We start from the raw sequence: 20,354 nt of genomic DNA on the forward strand, positions 1-20,354 counted from the left end.
TGGAGAGGTGAGGTGTAATCTGACTGTCCTGAAAACACGCACTTTCTTCCATCCTGCTCTACTTGGTTCCATGTTGTTGTCCTGGTGATTTACCTGGATTTAGTTTTGCTAACCTTTCACGAATGCAACTGAACCATGACTGAAGGGAACAATGTGAGAATTTCCCTGTTATCTATGTGGAAATTTGCTCTGATAGGAGCTCCCAGCTACCCACACAGTCCCTGCTGGAGTTTTATAATGCTGCACACCTGACCCCTTCAACCATCAGCAACAGGTCCAATAACGCAACCCAAAAAGTAAATGTAATCCCAGTAAGCCGCAGGTGGCCTTTCAGATTGGCTGCCCAGATCTCCACATTTTCCCCTCCTTTCACACACTGCCCCCTTCTCACTCTCTCCCCAGGCTCCCAGTGTGGTGGTAACCCTCAGCTGAAATAGGGCCTTTGCAGGGTGGAGGCAGCACGCTGCAGCCAGGACCTGTCACATTACTCTCAGCTCCACAGTGGGACGAGGGCACCTGAATACAGGCTGTGAGGGAGGGTAAGAGAGTGTGAGTGAGAGTAAACCAAACACAGGGAAAGAAGGACGCCTCTGCAGCAGCAACACAGTTCATCTTGGGAACTGGGAGAAACTTTTTCCTCCTTAGTCAAGGGGAGCACAACTGTGTGTCGCTAGAGGTTAAAAGTGCTCCAGCTCCTTTCTAAGACTTTGGATCTGTTTGAACAAGAGGCAGCACAATGGACAAGGACGCTCTGCTGGACTATGAGTACCCGGACTTGGATCCTTTGCCATCCAAAATTGAAGCAGAGTAAGTGCCTTCGTCTTTCTGAGAACTTAAGATTGCTTCTTTAAACCTTAAATGTCATAAATTTAGCTTAGTTTATGTATTATTTATTGTTTGTCTAAAAATCTGCCTGTCCATTGTTTAGCATGTATTAGCAATTCTTCAAACTTTTTTATTAGTCTGAACAGGTTTGTGGTGAGATACAGCTCTCATTGAGATATTAGATGACACTTGGCACACTTCTACAGTGCCATTGTCAGTGTGTGGTCTTGTTTCTGTGCAGTTCATTTATCATTTTGCTGTAAAAGCCGTCTCATTTTCGTGCTTCGAGCATGCAGGTTGTGTGAAAGCTGGTAGGTTTTTTTTTTTCCATAGAACTTGATAGAAAAGTGTGAACAAAACATTCAATGTAAAATAATTAAAGATTTTATTGTAAACTTTTTCAAGATGTGTTACATGGTACTACGCAAAGTTCGACACAAGATCCAAAACTGATCCAGTCTCACAGCATCAATCTTTGCTCCCGGGCCCATCCCACAATGCAACAGGGCTCATGCAGTATTTCCAGTTCGCTCTTGCATCTAAATTGCTTTTCCATGTAGAGTACCACCATGTATATATTGGCACAGATTAGTAGAAAAAATATTTAATAATGGCCTCAGATGAACAATATGACCAAAATAGGATGGGACTCATGTAATGTATCACCAGTCACCACGCTTTGCTAATGAACTGCCGGGTTATCGTGTAAATTAATAGACTGTGTTGAGTTGCGGTCTCAAAAGCTTTAGTATGGCCACTGCTGTAGCTCCCTATCAGTTTTAGCTGGCTGATTTGTAAACACTAAAATGTCCCGCTGAAGATCTCACTCTTGAAATGTGAATTTTGACACTGCCTTAAATTTCCAAATGGTCTATTCTCTGAGTGCCAAGTTGCAAATCCACACATTGTTTGACAGGTAAGTGACTGCTGTGAAAAATGTCAGAACATCTATTCTGGAAGCTGCCATTTCTGTGCTCACACACCATAAAGTACAGTGTAGTATTTACCCAAATAAGTCTCCCAACCTAGAATAGTTCACATAAGAGGCCTTCTCTGAATATCAGAGTTGTAATAACTACCCCATGACCAGGCATTCCTGTTCTTCCAGTGTACGAGAACGTGAACGTAGGCATTTGTTGTTGTTCCTGTGTCACGCTGATACCAATCCGTTTAAATGCAAATCTCTGCTGCAGGATTTCAGCTGCAAAGTTTCCAGCCACAAATGGTCCTGACGGTGACGTGTGAAAGGTTTAGTGAGGTGTCGGTCTGTTTGGTGACTCAAATGCTTGATTGTTTTGCTCATGTGTGAATGTTTTGTTCCTTTTTTTAGAATTATCCCTCCATGTGACCCCACTGCTGATGACAGGCTCTACCATATATGCATCACAGCGATATCTGTAAGTCCACTTTCCTGTTGGATTACACTGTCCTGTCATTCACTGGGTGGACAATATCACACCTTGTTGTCAAACATAAACCATGTTTTTACATATGCAGTGTGTTTGTCTATCAGTTAGTGCCATGGTTCAAGGGAGAAATGACAGGGTTTTGATCCAGATCCAGATCCAGATCGAGAGGATCCTGGGCACAGGAAGGATTCACATTACAAAATAAAGCATTTTTGAACATTTTTGTCCCATGGTGGTCTTGGTGGTTTGTCCATTCCGGCCCATTTTAGAGCAAGGCGATCAACCCAGGCTTGTGTTTCCTAAATGTGTCACAGGTCACGACAGGTCGCTGAACTCTCACTGGTCAGTGATCCTGACTGATGACAATTCTTTCATACCACGTCCATGGGGAGCGTTAATGAGACACTGGGGTTTGGCCTTTTGTGGCATCAACTCATTATTAATCTGGAGCAGGGTGAGGCCTGGAGCCCGGGGAATGCACACCTGCATACGCCTCTGCAGATTAGGCTGACTGATGTGTCTTCTTCTCCCAGCTTGTCGTCATGCTGATCCTAGCAATCTTAGCCAGACGCACGAAGGTGGGCGACAGACAGAAAGGCCTCCCAGGTTTACTCAGGTGAGACTCTAGTATTTTATCTCTTTTATCTCTCTGTTCTTGAATGGCATAAACACAGTGGTTAAATGTGAAATCACATCTCTGCTTGCTTTGATAGGACCATATTAGTAGTTCTGCATGGTATAGCCCATTGAATTTCATATAGTTTACCTCACTGGTGATCATTTTCCAAAGCTTACGGCATATTTCTAAACTGATTTTCCAATTTACTTTGCAGTTATTGACTTCCATTCATTTCAGTATGGTGTGCTCCATATTCAGTTTGGTTGAGATTCAAAATCATTCTCATCAAACATTCAGCATGACTGTTATACTGGATAGAGACATTGCATTTACCTCAGTTGTCACAACATTAATAAAACTGGATGGAAACATACATGTCGATATAAGGACTTGTACCTTATAATACTGCAAACCTTATTGTGTTAATTTCATCTTTTCACTGGGTGATGCACCCTTGAGTAATTAACCTCCACATCTGCTCCAGTGGAGCTGCTCAGTCGCCAACAGATAAAACTGTGTTCATACAGGCTAAGATCTCTGTGTGAATGTGTGTGTTTTCAGAGATGGGCACTAATTAGAGCTTTCATGCTCAGTGAACCTTCCCTGGATTAAGAGAGTTTGAAAACTGACGGATTTTCCTATTTCAAGCAAGTTTCAAGCCAGTTGATGTTCATACTGTACTGACATAAGTGGAAGTAAAGGGCAGCTTGGAACGCCAGAAAAACAAGCTAAAAAATGTCTGCTATACTTTAGCTCAAACTTTTTAAACTCTTCTATGGTCCTTTTTGAAGTGTGTCATTTCTGCTCAATAACCGTTTGATCCAAACGTGAGGCAGGTAACATGAGGGCTCTAAATACCTGCCGCTTGATTTCACAGTCCGGTCAACTTCCTGGACCATACGCAGCACAAGGGTCTTGCAGTGGCTGTGTTTGGAGTGCTCTTGTGCAAACTATGGGGCCTGATCATATCGCCAAACCCTCTCCCCTTCACAACAGACACCGAGAATAAACGTGAGGAGGTTATCTTGGCTCTATCTGCCTTCACTTTTCACACAGATTTTGAACGTTTATCTTTGTAGTGTTACTTAGCATGTGAATACTTTGTTTCCATGTGTCTCTGTTATTTTTGACTCAGGAGTTTAATGATAAGCTTCATTAGAAGCTTTTTTTTTCTCAAATGAAATTACATAAGGATTGACTGTAAGGAGTTTGTTCCCTGCTACTTTACACAATCCCCAAACACTATGTGCAAAGTTCAGCAGAGGAGGAAATATAGTGGCAGTACTGCAGAATTTGATCTTAAATCATTTGTCGTTTCCACACATTTTATCAGTTGTCAGACTTATAATCTTCTGTCACATGGTCACTGTAAATCATTGGATGCTCTGGATGTTCACACACTTTTGCTGTATTTGCAGAGAACTGGGTGATTCTGGGAGTCTTCTACTACCCCGCACTATACTACCCTCTCCTGGCATGTGGCACTTTACATAATAAAGTTGGCTATGTACTTGGCAGCCTCTTGTCATGGACCCACTTTGGTGTCCTGGTCTGGCAGAAAATTGACTGTCCCAAAGCACCTCTGGTAAGCACAGATGACTTTCAATACAGCTATGAGTCCCAGCGCATCTATAACTGCTTTTATGAGACAGCAATAGATCTATGAGGAATAAAGCGCTCTGTACTGTCTCGATTGTCACTGGATTAACTGTCACTTTCTTTGTAACGTGTCATCTGTCTGAGTTTTCAGGATTAAAAACAAAGCTGATTTGTTCTGCTCTGAAAACCCATTGATTAGCAAACAAAGCAGGTCTGTAGCGTGTATATAAAAGACGTGATTTGAAAAGATGAATATCAGGCTTTTCAGCATTATTCATGGACACAAGGTTGGAGCTTTCAAAACGTTTGTGCCATATCCACGATGTTTGAATGGTTACAACTCAAAATAATTAGTTCCACTGTCTGTTGGTCTTAATCTAGAGGCTTTGTCACAGTTAATCAGTTTAGTGTGTGTGAGAGAGACATCCAGGGTTTGGGTGTTTTTTTAATAGTGGTGATGCCTGTCTTTGTAGCCCACCATGAGTTGGCACACACCAAATGCCGCTGGGAGCATTTGAGCTGATCTGCAAGAGCTTAATCACAGAAAGACACTAGAATAAACTTTACATTTGCTGATGTATTTCTGTCTAAACAAGAAAAAAGAAAAAAATCACACCATTAAATCACATTATTTGGTGTTTTACTTAAGCAGAAAGGTTTTTCTCCGCCATTAAATCATAAATATTTTGGTCAGTGGAGATTTCTGTGTCGTGGTGGACATCCCATTTGGCCAATATGCAGACTCCCACCACAACACACAAAGCCATTTGTGTCCACTTTTTGTGTCAGTACAATGCGGTTTCAACATGTATCCCTGGTCTGTCACTTCAAAACTCCCAGAACAAGTTGCTAGGTGATTTAAAGTCTTCTTTTCTTCTTTTATTCCTTCACAGATACACAAACACTACTCCCTCTTCTCCAGCCTGCCACAGATAGCTTGTCTGGCATTCCTTAGTTTCCAGTACCCCCTTCTTTTATTCAAGGGCTTAAAGGGCACTGAAAAGAATAATGCTACAGAGGTAAGTGTTGATCGGAGTGCAGTTGCTCTGGCATGTCTGCTTCAGGATGGTTGTACAGGATGCAAGCGTCTGTGCTGATTAGCAGTCTACGTTCGCATAAGCCCGAACTATTAAAAAGAAAAATCTCACTAAGACGCACATTTCCTCTGAATCTGTGCATATGAGGAACCTGTTTAAGCCTCCTGCTAATCAAGGGGCTTATCGTGCTCATACAGTCTCGGCTGAGGGAAAATGTGAAGTCCAGCGCAGCGTGCCAGTTGCCTAATCATTTTAAGAAGATTTGACGTAATTGGTTTACGTTATGTTCTTGATCAGATTATGAAAAGGTTGCCTTGTTTTTTCGCCGAGGAGACACAATGCTGTATTTATTTGATGCTAATCTCAGCATGGGTGTGACAAAGCTGAGGTGAGGCGATTGCCAGGAGTTTGACTCAGCCCCCCTTCTCTCCTGTACCCCACAGGAAAGTATATGACACCATAAATCTGCACAGATGCAGAAACTTATTAGAAAGAGGCTTATTTTTTCCCCACATGTTAATAATTACAAAATAAATTCAAAATTTAGACGGCTAATGCCACATCCTGCCAAAGGAGTTTAGCAATAAGAAGGCGCAGCTGAAGCATTTGTGACCCCACAAATCTAATAAATTCATTGAGCTTTGCCACACCATCCTGGCCTGTTTACTATGTGCTGTTATCATTTGGTTCCTTATATGAATGCTGTCCATTTTTCTATAAGGATCTCAGCAGCAGCTACTATAAAGACTATGTGAAGAAAATGCTCAAGAAGAAGAAGTCCACCAAAATCAGGTATACAAATCAGGCATGTTTGTCTTTTGACTGCTCCAAAATGCAATGATGCAAATGACAACTTGAGCCTTGTTTAATTATGAGTGTAATTCTATGTTTGAAGGGAACGCTTCCAAAATAAGAGACTTGGACTATTACATAACTTGTTTTGATGGATGTGCTACTCTTTAAGGGACTTTTTTGGGCATTGGGCAAGACTCAGTTGCATTTACTGTCTGCATCTTAAAACCCTAAACTACAAAGGATGGCCCTGTTACTTTTAAACTATAACCCTATAACTTACAGGAAGAGGCTGTTTGTAAAATCACCTCAGTGAGTGTAGGAGTTTAGCTTTGGACATTCTTTAGTCTGGCAGTCAAAGCAGGCTCTGACATGAGTTTAAGCCACTCTGTACACGGTCCATGTGGGCTCTTCCAGTTATGTAAAATAATCCTGGCTGCTATCTGTTACTGCCGGTCCAGACTCTGCTTTAGTCAGCCCCTGCAGCAAAAGAGATTTATCCTCTAACAGACACATTTGTGGGGACTGGTAGAGGTTGTTTCAGCCGCTCTTGAAGTTATTTTACTTTTTTCTAAAAAGGCTTTTATCTCTTCTTAATGAACTTTTTTTCTGAGGAAACTGGTCAGATGATGGCAATCAATGCAAATGACCAGCATGTCATGCAGAGATTGTCGTCATGGTCTGTGAGCACCAGGAAATAATGCATATTTTTTTCGTTTGTACAGAATGTTTGACTCTACTTACACAGATTTCATGTATTCAACAATGATGGCAAAAGTGGCTCATTCATTCTCAAGTGTTCAAACCATAATCTCATGAATTTATTGGTGTAAAATGCAACATTTTAAATTTGCACCTCTGTTTACGTTTCGCTTCAGCACATCGAGCACAGAGACACCCAAGCTCCCTCAAAGGATAATTGATGCTGTGAAGTCGTACATTTATACACCAGAGGAAGGTAAATATGCTGTCTCTGCCTTGTGTTGTGCCTGTTCTTGCCTTCAAGTGTCATCTCCTCTGAAATTTTTAATACTTCTCGTTTTGTTCAAACAGCCTTCCGTTTTCCACTGAAGTTGGCTATATCTGGTGTGGTGTCATTTATAACCGTGTATCAGGTAACTACCATATCTGCTATTAGACTTTATAATCTGAACAAATCCATAATGCATAAGGACAAAGTGGCAATCACATACTGAGTGTGACATGTCTGCCTCTGCTTTAGATAAAACCTCCTGCAGAGTCTAGGAGTCTCAAACATCTGTCAGGTCGTTATTGACTTGAACCAATCCTAACCCTGACTTCAGCCTTTTAACTTCAGTCCAGACTCTGAATGTCAACAGGATATTCTTGGACTTTAAATGCTACACACTCAATTCACCTGATAGTTCATTATCAGCAGAGGATGATCCATCACCGCATTGCCATGTTAGTTTCCCCACTGATGAATAAAAGTCCAGTTTTATGTTGCTTTGTTTGTTTTGTTTTTGTTTAGGTGGGTCTCCTGCTGATTTCGGGGGTTGTGCCGTCTCTCCAAACCGCTCGTTCAGGGGTTGATGAAGACATCGCCAATGTTTTAGCTGGTTTCAGGATTATGCTATCTCCAGACAAACACGAAGTGGTCAGAATAGTGGTTTACTACATGTGGTGTGTAGAAGGTGAGTATAACCAGGAAGCATGTGTTTATTTAGCTCTATCTCTTGAGACTTTTAGAACATTGACGTGGCTCTCCTCTTATGCTCTTATGCTGCATGTATTTTTTAAATTTGCAGAAAGTAATATAACATGCTAACTCTCAATGAATCCCCCAGAAGCAAACATCTTGAATGTCACATGCTCTTTGTCCTGCAGTGTGCTATATCTCAGCGATGACCCTGTCTGGTTTGGTCAACCTGGCCATGCTCATGCGGTCCATGGTTCTGCATCGGTAGGTGTGAGAAAAGAACAGAATAATAGCCTTTTAGTCTCTTATGTCTTCTGAGGATCACGAGCGTGCTTCGCATTCTGGTTCTTTCATTATAATGAGATGGCTCACAGAGGAGTTATTATAACATAATAGAGTACTAATCATCCAGGCCGGCAGAAAAGAATTTACTCTGCGTTAACTGCAGCTAGAATTGAAAATGGCTATTAAGATAAGAAGCATAATACTGCGCCATTACCATAAATTACGTCATATTAAAGAAATGCTTTTCTGTGTCGAGTATTGAGTTGCATTTTGGACGTATCCCCATGCCAAATGACCTCCTCAATTAACTATGTAATTTGCACATTTACTGATGAATCAGATTATGTTTTGCATTGCCTTAATTGTGTCTTTGCTTCTGTAGGTCCAATTTGAAGGGGCTGTACAGAGGAGATATCTATAACGTTTACAACTGCCAGAGAAGTATCAGGGCTTCTCGGCCAGCACTGGTCTGCTGGATGGGATACACCAGCTTCACAGCAGCCCACATCTGCATCGGTACAGCTACACATTTAATACACTGAAGAAGTTTTTTTTTTTTTCGGACCTTATTTCTTGTATGCTTAATTTTTTTTAGGTCTCTTTTTGTTTCGTCGCTTCAGAAATGCTGCTAAACCTGAAATTTTGTGTATCATATGGTTTGTTACTGGACACAGTGCTACAGCCCTAAACAAAGAGATGTTTGCACACAAGATAGTGGCAAAATATTAATGACAGACAAAAGAAGGATCCTCATTTAGGTCAAACAGCCTCAACAAGCTCCTCCATCTATGCCATATTAACAGTACTGCTCACACTGCTGTTCATGCGTCTAGATGCATCTTTCGAGCGCCTGATTAAGTTAACTAGAATACAGATTTGTCAGGTTTTTACTTGTGATTCATGACAGGATCCTTCTCAAGTTCTGTTCTTGTGATATGAGAGAGGAGTGGGTGTGCTGTGTAGATGTGTCGGATGCTGGGCACGCTGTAAGCTGTGAGGCCCTGAAGCTCTGATCTCTCCCCTGCAGGCATGATCGTCCAGACCATGGTGTTCTTCCTCTGCCTTCTGATCGCGGTCTTCCTCATTATCATACCCATCCTGCACAGGCAGAATCTGATCCTCTTTCAGATCCTGTGGAGCATGTGGTGAGCATCGTCACACCTCTTACTCATTAAACCTCTTTGTCCGCAGACTGCATGACTAAGGCGTAGCTCTCCGCTGTAACATTGCTGTTGTCGTGCAATAATCTGATAACTTTTCATAATGGTTTGACTTTAAAACAATCTTTAAGTCATTCCGTGTAGAAATGTAATTCCTGTAAACTTGACACCTGGAATGGTTTTCAATCAGCAGCAGCAACATGCTCCATGCAGGCTGCACAGTAATGGATTTAGGTCATATCTTGTCTGTTACCAAATGTTTTTTTGTGCTTTCTGTACTTCTTGTTACACTGCAGGAGATGTTTGATTGTTGATTTTGACCTTTCAGGCCCTTCTGGCTGATGATTCTCCTGGCGGTGTTGATCCAACACATCACCGGGAGGTTTTGCTTCATCAAAAAAACGGCAGGCACACGAGACTTAGACAACAGGTGATTTTCCATGTTGTTGTAAGGCCATGTTTTCTGTGTTTTATTGTCAGATAATCACAGCATAGTTCTGTATGTTGGGTGTATTCTGTCCTATCTTACAGGGGTAATCTGTTCCTGCTGACTTACCTGCTGTTTCCAGTCAACGTTCTGATCGGGGTGCTGCTGGCAGTGTGGCGCATGATCATCACAGCCCTGTTCAACATTGTCCACATGGGACGAATGGATATCAGTCTTCTTAACCGCAATGTGGAGGCATTTGACCCAGGTGAGCCAGATATTCTCTACCCTGTACTGTACAGATCAACACAGCCATAATGTCACTATCTGGTTTATTGGCCAGGCCAAAGCATCAGGTCATTGTCATCTGCTTATATCTTTATATAATGGATAGCTTGTACCTTTGCTGTCTCGTCTGCAAAATTAGCTGTGGGTCAGTTATATGTGTTCAAATAAAAACAACAAGGCATTGCAAGGGAATTTAATGCCTTAGACTTCACTGCTCATTAGATTTTACATTTTCCTCCATTTTTTTTCCTTTTTAGTCTCACACACAAAATGTTAACATATTCATTGGTATTAACATCATGCTTTTACCTTTGTAGATGCCAGTGGGGGTTTTTTTCACTCTCACTGTGTAGGCTTAAAGAGAAGCAATTTTCTATGAGCAAATGCACTTTTACTGATCCCACTTAGAGGCCAGAAACGTGTATCCTATCCACTTTAACCTGCCAGCGGCTCGCTGCAGCTCGTATGATATCTGTATTCTGCGCAGTGCATGGGGCTGTAATTGCGTACCGATCTCTGAAATGGCTGCAGATTTAAGACATCTGTTGTCAGGAAAAGCAGGTGGTTTAAAAAAAAAAAAAGAGGTGTGATTGTATGGCCATTATGTGTGATTGTCTCAAAGCCAACATGGGGTGTAGTCCTATGTGTTTATTGCTTTTGCCCAGTCAGAGTGATCCCCCCTCCCTGTGTCTGTCTGCAGCCTACCGCTGCTATGCTCATTATCTGAAGATTGAGGTGAGCCAGTCTCACCCTGTGATGAAGGCCTTCTGCGGGATGCTGCTGCAGTCCATGGGCCAGGACAGCAGCACTGCACAGAGGTCACGGGACGCTGAAGAGGGTCTGTAGCACAAAACTCACTCCACAGTCCCACTCAGCTCATTTCCCAAGAGCTAATGATTGAGCTCACACAAATGTTCAGTGACTTGGTGCTGTTGGTTCAGTGTAGTCATACAACATTATGTTAGCCTTCTTCTAATACTTTCTGACTTCTCTATGCTGTCTGTGGCACCCAAACACTTTCATTGTGAAGAATTGTGCAAATCTTTAAAACAGTATATACTTTATTTTTTTGATTTCCTTAAACCTGTAGGTTCTGTAGTTTTTAGCAAACATTACTCAAACATTTGCGGAGAACATTTTTGGATCAATGCACATTTTGTGCTCTAGTGAGTATTTACAGCATCAAGATGGTGTACGTGGAATTGATTCAAAATGAACTACAATGTCCATGTTTACCATAACGAAAGAACATGTTCCCCAGAGCAGCATGTGACTTGATGTTTTCATGTTTTCATGACAGCAAGAGAACATAGCATATCACCAGCTTCATCATTTAAACATAAACAGCAGATTCATATCTACATTAAAGTCAGTGTGACTTCTTTAATTTCTCCAGGGAGGTTCAGAATTCAGTAGCAGGTCACTGTAACACATAATCAGATCATACCACTGTCGTGCACGCGTGGAAGGAATGAAGGCTTAGCACTTCTGATTTAATATGTCACAAGCAAATTGAGTCTCACTGTGGAATAATTCACCGTACTGCTGCTGACCTCAATCAAATCTGTCATAAACTAATCAGTTTGCCCACACTCGCCTGAGCCCTCAGCCTCTGTCAGTGTCATCCTATAAGTCGCCATCATGTTTGTATTGTTTAATTCAAATGAAGCCACTGTATCACTTATGTATTTTACACAAAAGATGAACAGCTGCTTTAAGGCTGGTTGGTAGGCTGATGGTATCTACTCAAAGGAGATGTGAGTGGTGGTGGCCTACAGAGGACATACATCAGAGTGAGTAATTAGCAGGAAAATGCATCAGGCTTCATCGGTTGTTGCGGAATCCAACTCTGTCTGGTATCACAGCTGAGTCTAATTACAAATGTGCAGTAGACATGTTGCTTGTTTGCATCTAGAGGACAATGCATTATCAGGAATAAGCTATTGTATTGCAAAGATTAGTTCCCTAGTAGCTGATTACACAGATGAGCTATACACTAATTGCCTGTTTCATATTCATGTAGCCCAAGGGGTTTAAGCTTTCAGCGTGTTAATGGCAAGCCCAATACGCTCCAACTATGCTTAGAGGATTAGAATATGATTGCTTTCTATTATTACTCTGTCTATAGTATGTAGCCGGTCCCGGGTGGCCCTCAAGAGTCTTTTCCCATTCCAGTTAAGATTTTTTTAAAAATCTATCTATCTATTAATGTGACTGTAGGACTTGTGTACATGACATACCGTTGATGCTATCATGATGTCTGAATGTCCTCAGGGATCCAGCTGGTCCAGCAGGAGAAGAAACAGCACAAAGTGTCCAGTGCCAAGAGGGCTCGCAGGCACTGGCAGCTCCTCTACACCCTGGTCAACAACCCCTCCCTGGTGGGCACCAGGAAGCACTTCCAGCGTCAGACCGCAGAGAGCTTTCTGAATGGAAGCCTCAACCGCAGCGCCAAGGAAGGGAGCACAAAGGAGGCGGCGACCAAGGAGGCTGAGGCCGCCGCCAGCAACTGAACATGAATGTCACCGCGATGAAAGATCGGCTGCACGGTCTCTTTTGGTTTTGGGGAAATTCTACAGTCATATTATTTGCCCACACCTACTGTAGATGTGTCTGCATTTGGTGAAATAAGTGCACTTAAAGTTCGGTGCCACATGTAGAGATATTCACCAAGCCTTTCCTGTCTGGAGCTCGTGTGTCTCCTTTGTGCTCTTCATGGTCCCCCTGGTTGTTTATAGGTGAGGGCCACAACCTCCAGTCCGTTGGGAAAGCTTGGTGTGGCACTGACCTTCCATCCGAACACACTCATTATGTGTAATTTTCAAGGCGTTTATGTGTTTATTTTGGGATAACACTCGTTTGCTGTACGTTTCGACCTGTAGGTTAATCACATGTTTTCCAATATGTTGTTATTAGCACAGAGTGCAGATAATGCAAATTTGTAGTTACCCAAACTAAACGCATGGATGTGCAATCCACTGAAGCATCCTTTTAAAGAGGGTATTATTAATATGTAGAGCATTTCATTATTTATTAATTCACAGAATAAGCTGTTTTCATAGGCTGGATAATACATTTTTCAATTTCTACACATTTTGTGTAATTAACAATAACCCGTGGGATATGAACTACCAGACAAATGAAACTGTCTGTATTTTCTGTTTTATTTCTTTAAGTCCAAAAACACTTGCTGCTTTTCTTACTGTTGTCAAAACTCTTGCCTGGTTTCTGATATTCATCAACATTGCATCCTTTGTCTCTGCATTTACATTTAAAATGCCGACTTTTAAGTGAAAATATGAATACCCGAATTTGCCTTCTGATTACCGTGAAAATAAAACTGAAACTAAAGTATTTTCTTTTTTCGATCATTTATATTATTCATTCTACAGTAGGTTATTTTTATTCATATACAATTTATGTACACACACACATACATATGCAATATGCATGATGTGATGCTGCTGTGCTGGGCGAAATGAAATGAACTGGTCCAACATGGAAATGAAGACAAAAGGGAGGCTTTGTGTTGATCAGCGCTTTGAAACGCAGTACGTCTTTTTTTTTTTCTTTCTTCCTGATTCTCCTGCAGAAATACTCTCCAAAAACCCAGAGCCCATCTATTTTTTTTTTTTTTCGTCTTCTAAATAAATAAATAAACAAAGACTTCAATCAAGCTCCCATAATAAGAAGCTCTAAGAAATAACATAACCGCGCGCTGGATTTTTGGAAGCCTCATCTGAATCGATTTCAAACCTAAACTGTTTGTTAGTTTCATTACTTAATTCTGAATAATTTCATTATTTCAATCAATTTTAAAAAACAATTTAACTGAGGTTTTTTTTTTCCTTCCTGAAACATCTCAAGCCGCAATGACAAATCCAGGAAATCGTCTGCATAGTTTCATAGGTTTTTATTAATTCCACTTACATAAAATTATATCAAAAAATCTTGAAAGGTCACGGCTTTTCCGTTTCGTTTTACAACAGTTCACAAAAACTCACTATATGCATCAGATTACAAGACAGTGAAGCCGCCAGACACTCACATGCGCCTGTTTGGTGAGGCTTCATAGAAACTTACCGTCGTAAAAAAAAAGGGAATAATTTAAATTCACATGGCTTTACATCACAGGCTGACAGTAACATCTAAAGTCCTCTAGACTACACTAATAAAAACCACACAAGGAAATACGTGTGACATGCCATGGACACGTTCATTGTAAAAAGCGAGAGCAAGCACCCGTTGATTAAGAGGTTAAAGTCGCACATTTTTAAAGCCTTAATATTACGTCGAACAACATTTTGATGGGAAGAAACCTGGGATTTCCCGTCAAGCACAACACGGTAGAAAGTGAAATTTCCCCTCTTGACTCGCAGGACAACGGGCGGGTCAGGCGCATTTACACCGAAACCAAATATCTGCATCTGGCAGCCTCTCATTTAATCAAATATCATCATCCAAATCTGTTCCGTGGAAGAGTCCAGTGGAGTCGGGGTGCCGACACCTGAGAAGATGACAAGTGGCAGTTTTAGACGAGGCTCATGCGCGTCTTTGCACAGACGCGCGCAGTTTAGAAAAAACTGTTGGTCCCTGATATCAGGTTTTTAATGGCTTTAAAAATATGGCACTTTGATGTTGTTTTACTTTTTGTGCTCCCCAAAACGATGATTACATCTTGTTTTTTTCTTTGTTTGTTTGTTTTTTGCTTTAAATTACGCGAAACTCTGGCGAGCTCCGCGCCTCGCCTTTTTGCACAATTTGCGCCCATGCCCATCCGTGTGTCCCGCAGAAAGGGGAGCGTTTTGCTGCTTTCCTGTCAGCTTTGAGGTCTGATAAAACTGTAGACAGCTCTGCCTCCACCGTAAACGTATGTCGCCTATTTTAACCTTACAGTAACTGTTAGACTACAAATGTCACATGAATCAATTCACAATCTCGGGTGATCGACGGAGTACTTTCTGAGGTAAAAAAAAAAAAATGAAAAGATACACCTGCGTTACCAGAAGCCGTCGGTTTTCACGTGTAGAAATGATGGGTGAGTTACCTGCTTGAATGTGGCCTACTTCAAAGTAAAATTTTTTACATCATACTCGCAGACAGCAGCGGAGCTCAGCGGCTTGGCTGCTTGTAGTTGCCGTTGATCTCCTCCGAGATGTTGACTGCCTCTGCTCCCAGCGGTAACCTGTCACTGTACTCCGAGCCCACCTCAAACTCCTCCTGGTTGGTTTTGGACGAGGATCCGGGGATGGACTCCGTCACCACGCTCCCCTCAGCCTCTCCCTCTCCATCTCCCTCTTCTCCCTCGGCCTCTCCCTCCCCCTCGCCTAACTCGCTGGGGTTGAAGGTTTTCTCTGACTCCACAAAAGACGCCCTGGGATCAAAATCTCCTGTCATTTGTTTCTCCATCTGATCCGGATTCTGAGCCCTCATGATCAGCTTGTAGGTCTTCCCTTGGTACTTGTATAGCAAATGGCAGCAGGTGGCCCCCAGTAGGGGAACAGTGGCCAGACCCAGTAGGAAAATGCTGACAACCACAATGATAAGCAGGGAGGGGATCTTCTTCCGAGTTGTGAAGACTACTTGCACTTGGCAGTCCTGCCCCCCGTAGGTGAGACAAAGTGTGTAATTGGTGCCAGGCTGTAAACCATGGAAGCGGTAGGAATTAACCCCCTCCTCTATGTTGGACCACTGAACCATAGAGTGTCCATTACCTGTATTTACACAGAGGTAGAGCATGTCGAGGCTGGCTTTACTGGATGAGGACTGGAACAGACCCAGAGGCTCTTTGTTCACTGTTTCCTGTTTTTCAGTTTGACTGAGATGAAGGGTAGATTTGCTGCTGGGAAGCTGCAGCGGATTCAGCTGCACTTTGGCCTCTGTCTCTGACACCTCTAACGCAATGACACCAAAATCAAAAGTGTACTGCTTCAGGTCATCCAAGCTCAGGTTGAAGGCATGGTTGGAGATGTACTCGCTGCTGTCTCTCACGCCGCACTTGCTCGCAAAGGTGGGGTCCTTCGAAACGCCACCGTCGTGCCCAGCGTCGTCACTTTTGTCTGACGTGCCTTCAGAACTGCCCTTTGTCTTTTCTTCAGACTTGCTCCAGTTGATCACATTGTTTTTGGAGATCTTGGGCTCTGCAGGCTTTTTGGCAGAGGGACGGATCTTGTCCACCGTGGAGTCGATTTTTGCATCGCTCCCATGCTTTTGGGTGCCTGCCATAGCCACTTTGACGCCACTCTCCGCCTTACCCACATCATTCACCGCAGAGCAGCTGTAATTTCCATCCTCCTTTTTACTCATACGGGGGATGATGAGCGTGCCGTTTCTAAAGACGAGGAATCGATTGTTGGTTGTTTTATCATTAATTGGCACCTCGTTTATCTCTCCAGTGAAGGGCAAGGGGAACAGAAAATTCTGATTTCCTGCAGTCACCTCCCAGCTGACCTGTGGTTTGGGGTTGCCTGTTGTCTCACAATTTAAGATGACCATGAAACCCTCGTAGAGCTCTGTGTTCTCAATGTTGGGCTCGTATGTTATTGTCACAGTAGGGGCCTTACAGTTCAGTTTGGGCATATTAGTAACCATTGTACCCTTCAGGTGTTCAGGGGCCTCACATGAAATTGATTCTGGCTCGGGGACAGAAATCTTAGTCTTTGCGATCCAATCCCTCAGCCACTCCAGGTTGCAGGAGCATGTGAATGGGTTGCGGAAAATCTGAAGGTGGGACATGGAGGTGAGAGCGCTGAAGGTATCCTCCACGATGGTGGTAAACTTGTTGTTGTTGATGCGCAGCGACCTCAAGTCTTTGAGAGTGGAGAAGGCATCCTTTGGAAGGTTCACCATCTCATTGTTGTTCATTTTCAGAAGCTGCAGGGCTGTGAGGTTGTGCAAATCTTCCCATGGAAAGTTCACAATTTTGTTGTGGCTGATGTCCAGGTTGCGGAGCTGGATCAGGGGGGCCAAGGTGTCCGTCTCTATGGTAACTATCTCATTGTGGGCCAGCCAGAGAGAGGTGACCTGTGTGATATTGACGAAGCTTTTACTTTTCAGTAATTTGATCTTATTGGCAGAAAGGCTCACGGTGGTAACATTGGACGGGAGACCCACGGGTACCGTCAGCAGGTCTTTGTAAGCACAGTCAGCAAACTGGTGGGCAAATTTATCCTGGCAGCTGCAGAGCTCTGGACAGCACTGCACAATGCCAATCACAGTAGTCCACAAGGCAAAGAGCTGCAGGAGCCGTCCCGCCATTTTCTGCACCTGCAAGTATCAATAACCAGACATCAGCCAAAGGTAAAATCTCTGTCAGTCAAATAACATCCATTATGTCCATTACACCAGCGGAAATGTATTGTGGAAGCTTTTACATCTGCTATTAATTTAAATGTGTTTTACTGAGTGAGTTCAGGGGCATTAAGGCTTTTTACCACAAGTCAAAACTGTATTACAAACTCACAATAACAAAGAAACTGAATGCATGAACAAGGTGAATACTACAACTGCTGCTGCTGCTGCTGTCACTCAATCTGAAAGCATCATATGCAAAGTTTCCTTTTGTTTCGCATGGCACCAATGCAACGCGCAAACATAGCATTGTTTTTAAAGGAGTTTTGCACTGGATGAAAGCATATAGTCTGTGTGTCATGTTTGCAGCTATTTCAGGGTCAGTCGGTCCCTCCTGCCCTGAGCGCGATTCCTCAATGCGGACAAACAGACGATGTCTTCAATGTTGAAACCCTTAATTTTTGCACCGAATAATGATAATGATAATAATAAAAACACTTTAAGGAAGTGCACGTAAATTGCTCATTTCCATTATCAGTTTCTTTAAAGGTGCAGCTTTTTGCATGGACAGATGTCCTTGTGATTCATCACAGTAGCAACTGACCTGCAGGGCGATGTTCTCCACCTTGATCTGGATTCGCCTCAAAGCCTGTATTTTTTCATCTCTCACTCACAGTAACTGTCTCATTAACTACTAAATCGTCTTACCTGTCCAACGTTAACTTCAATTCCTTGCTTTGGTTAATCACTCTGGAGTTCACAATCCTCCGAAACAAGTTTAATGGTCGTAAAAAGTCAAGTCTTCATATGTTGTGGATCTTTTCACATGACTTTTGCAGACGTCGACAGCGTTGATGAACGGCGGTGGAGGGCACATTTTTCCCGGTGAGTCGCTGTTGCAGTCCGACGGCGCTTTTTTCCTCTCCAGCGAGCGTGAGCTCCACTGCGCGTTCCCGCCGCCGCGGAGCGAGAAAAGGAATCGCGAACGCGCAGCCTCTCCCATCTCTCTCCTCACTATTAAAGATACAGAAGCTCCTCCACCCTCATAGAAAATTCATAATTTAAGATCCGATGTTTAATTTATGACCTCGACCCAAACCTAATCTTTGACCTCATTCGGCTGGGCGGGCAGCCTTTTGTCTTGAATTAAAGGCCAAGAGTTTCCAAACGCACGAACAGATTTTGAGTTTAGTTGTGCTGCGAGTGCCAGGAAGCAAATTCCACCAGCAGCATCATTACAAATGATCCTTAATAATTAAACAAACAGACTGACAAGAGGCTGGACTCACAGGAGTCCAGTGAGAGAAAAGACCGCATCTTGAGCCACATCAGATGCAGATCATTTGATGGCATTTCAGATGTGACGCCTGGGCCAATTTCTAAGCTTTAGTGCAAGTGTTAAAACCGGATGTGGCAAAGGAAGCCAATAGAAACCGAAAGAAAGCCTATTCTTAAAACAACATTTTTAGTCATTACAGCTGTCAATTGTTTGAGTCACATACATCAATGTAAGCGTTTGAAGAGACTCGATTCCTGCGCAAATACTGCCATCGTCTGGTGCCACTGCAGCATGAACTCTGCCTGTCCCTGTGGCAGTTCCAACAATACGCCACTTCCCATCAAATCAAATTAGTAAGAGAGCAGCTCATGAATCTGAAGACCCAAACTTTTAACATGGCTTTGGTCCGTAATTTTCATATAATTAATATTTGACTGGTATCTATCCTCGTCTCTCTCTCTCTCTCTCTCTCTCTCTCTCTCTCTCTCTCTCTCTCTCTCTCTCTCTCTCTCTCTCTCTCTCTCTCTCTCTCTCACGTTTCTTAGTCTGACAATATTCTCATCACCATCACCAATAATTTTGGAAAATATTACATCTAATTAATTGCTAAAGATTCATATTGACTTGATAAACAAAAACTGTTTTAATAACTGGGCGTGTGAGTATTGTTTAAAGACAGATTTGGAAAAAATGTGAGCCTGTCTCTAGTTTTAAGTGTAGGTTCAGTTCAGGCCAAGGGTCTCCTCTGTGTGGGTCCTGTTGTACAACACTGCCCTCTGCTGTCAAAAGACTGCAACTACATATATAATGTGTGTAGGCCTGTAGGCTTGCGGGCCTGTAGGTAAATTACACAGTACAGTCATACAAATACTTTATATGACGCTGATATATGTGTGTTATGTTATTTACATATTTCATATGTTTTAAGTGCAATCTGTTTTTCATCTGCAGGGTGGGGTTCCTTTGCTTCCTTTACCTAGAAAAAATAATTATTTGTGTTTGTTTTGGTCTGATTATGTTGCATAATTCAATGTACTTTGGCTTTCTTCCAGTAGACCTTCCTCTTGAAGGAGTACAACAGGAAAATGTTGTAAACTGTGGCCCAAGTTCTCTGGGAATCAAGGTCTACTCACGGTCATATCAGAGTGCAGCAGAGCTCACGGTCACCATATCACACAGAGATTGTCGTGTGGCGCCATCCCAATTTAGAGCTGCTGACACTTGAGAAAAGGTGCTTCTTAAAGTAGGCCTACAGAAAATCATAATGATGTGTACTTGTTTAAATACAGTGTTGCTATTGTTTTGCTGACATCAAGCAGCTTGAGCTGGGAGGGTCTGGATATATTTTAGCAGGGTGGCTCAAACATGACTCATGCAGACACCACAGACAAATTATGTTAACCACAGATGTGTGAAAACACATTTTACATCTCCACCTAGACTATGAGTGAGCTTCTCAGCAGTAAGTCTACAGGCCAGGTGGACACCTCACCACAGGAGCCACTTAGCTATATCAGGTCAGGTGTCGTGTCAGCTCCGGCTTAAACCCGAACATCCGTGATCTTCATTAAAATGACCTGACAGCAAGACACATGCGCAGTAGGTGGCTCATCTGTGTTCTGCTGTGTCGTGCAGTGCTGGGAAAACAAACAGTTTCAACTGTCAGAAGTTTGTGTTGTAACCT

The 20,354-nt window shown here is 42.6% G+C and overlaps 2 protein-coding genes across 2 annotated transcripts; one reads left to right on the forward strand and one right to left on the reverse strand.

The window, feature by feature from the left end:
* The first annotated feature begins 402 nt into the window (after positions 1-402).
* Positions 403-13,455, forward strand: stra6 (signaling receptor and transporter of retinol STRA6). The gene is made up of 17 exons (XM_070972258.1): positions 403-807; positions 2,156-2,222; positions 2,768-2,850; positions 3,731-3,864; positions 4,272-4,438; positions 5,346-5,471; positions 6,211-6,281; positions 7,160-7,239; positions 7,335-7,396; positions 7,774-7,936; positions 8,130-8,205; positions 8,609-8,742; positions 9,254-9,371; positions 9,715-9,816; positions 9,918-10,081; positions 10,802-10,939; positions 12,376-13,455. Exons 1-17 carry the CDS (start codon positions 737-739, stop codon positions 12,612-12,614), a joined length of 1,995 nt encoding a protein of 664 aa, XP_070828359.1. The 5' UTR covers positions 403-736; the 3' UTR covers positions 12,615-13,455.
* A 542-nt stretch (positions 13,456-13,997) lies between these two features.
* Positions 13,998-18,622, reverse strand: islr2 (immunoglobulin superfamily containing leucine-rich repeat 2). Its single transcript, XM_070972259.1, has 2 exons — positions 18,100-18,622; positions 13,998-17,367 (listed from the first exon to the last, which is right to left on the reverse strand). The coding sequence occupies exon 2, from the start codon at positions 17,356-17,358 to the stop codon at positions 15,214-15,216; it is 2,145 nt and encodes a 714-aa protein (XP_070828360.1). The 5' UTR covers positions 17,359-17,367; positions 18,100-18,622; the 3' UTR covers positions 13,998-15,213.
* Between the last annotated feature and the right edge of the window lie 1,732 nt (positions 18,623-20,354).

This window comes from Chaetodon trifascialis, chromosome 10 (genome assembly GCF_039877785.1).
Source record: "Chaetodon trifascialis isolate fChaTrf1 chromosome 10, fChaTrf1.hap1, whole genome shotgun sequence".
NCBI lineage: Eukaryota > Metazoa > Chordata > Actinopteri > Chaetodontiformes > Chaetodontidae > Chaetodon > Chaetodon trifascialis.

Coding starts and splice junctions, on each gene's coding strand:
- islr2 (XM_070972259.1), bottom strand. CDS start 17,358: ATGGCGGGACGGCTCCTGCAGCTCTTTGCCTTGTGGACTACTGTGATT.
- stra6 (XM_070972258.1), top strand. CDS start 737: ATGGACAAGGACGCTCTGCTGGACTATGAGTACCCGGACTTGGATCCT. Junction 2,223..2,767: donor TATGCATCACAGCGATATCT/GTAAGTCCACTT, acceptor TTCTTCTCCCAG/CTTGTCGTCATGCTGATCCT. Junction 2,851..3,730: donor GGCCTCCCAGGTTTACTCAG/GTGAGACTCTAG, acceptor TTGATTTCACAG/TCCGGTCAACTTCCTGGACC.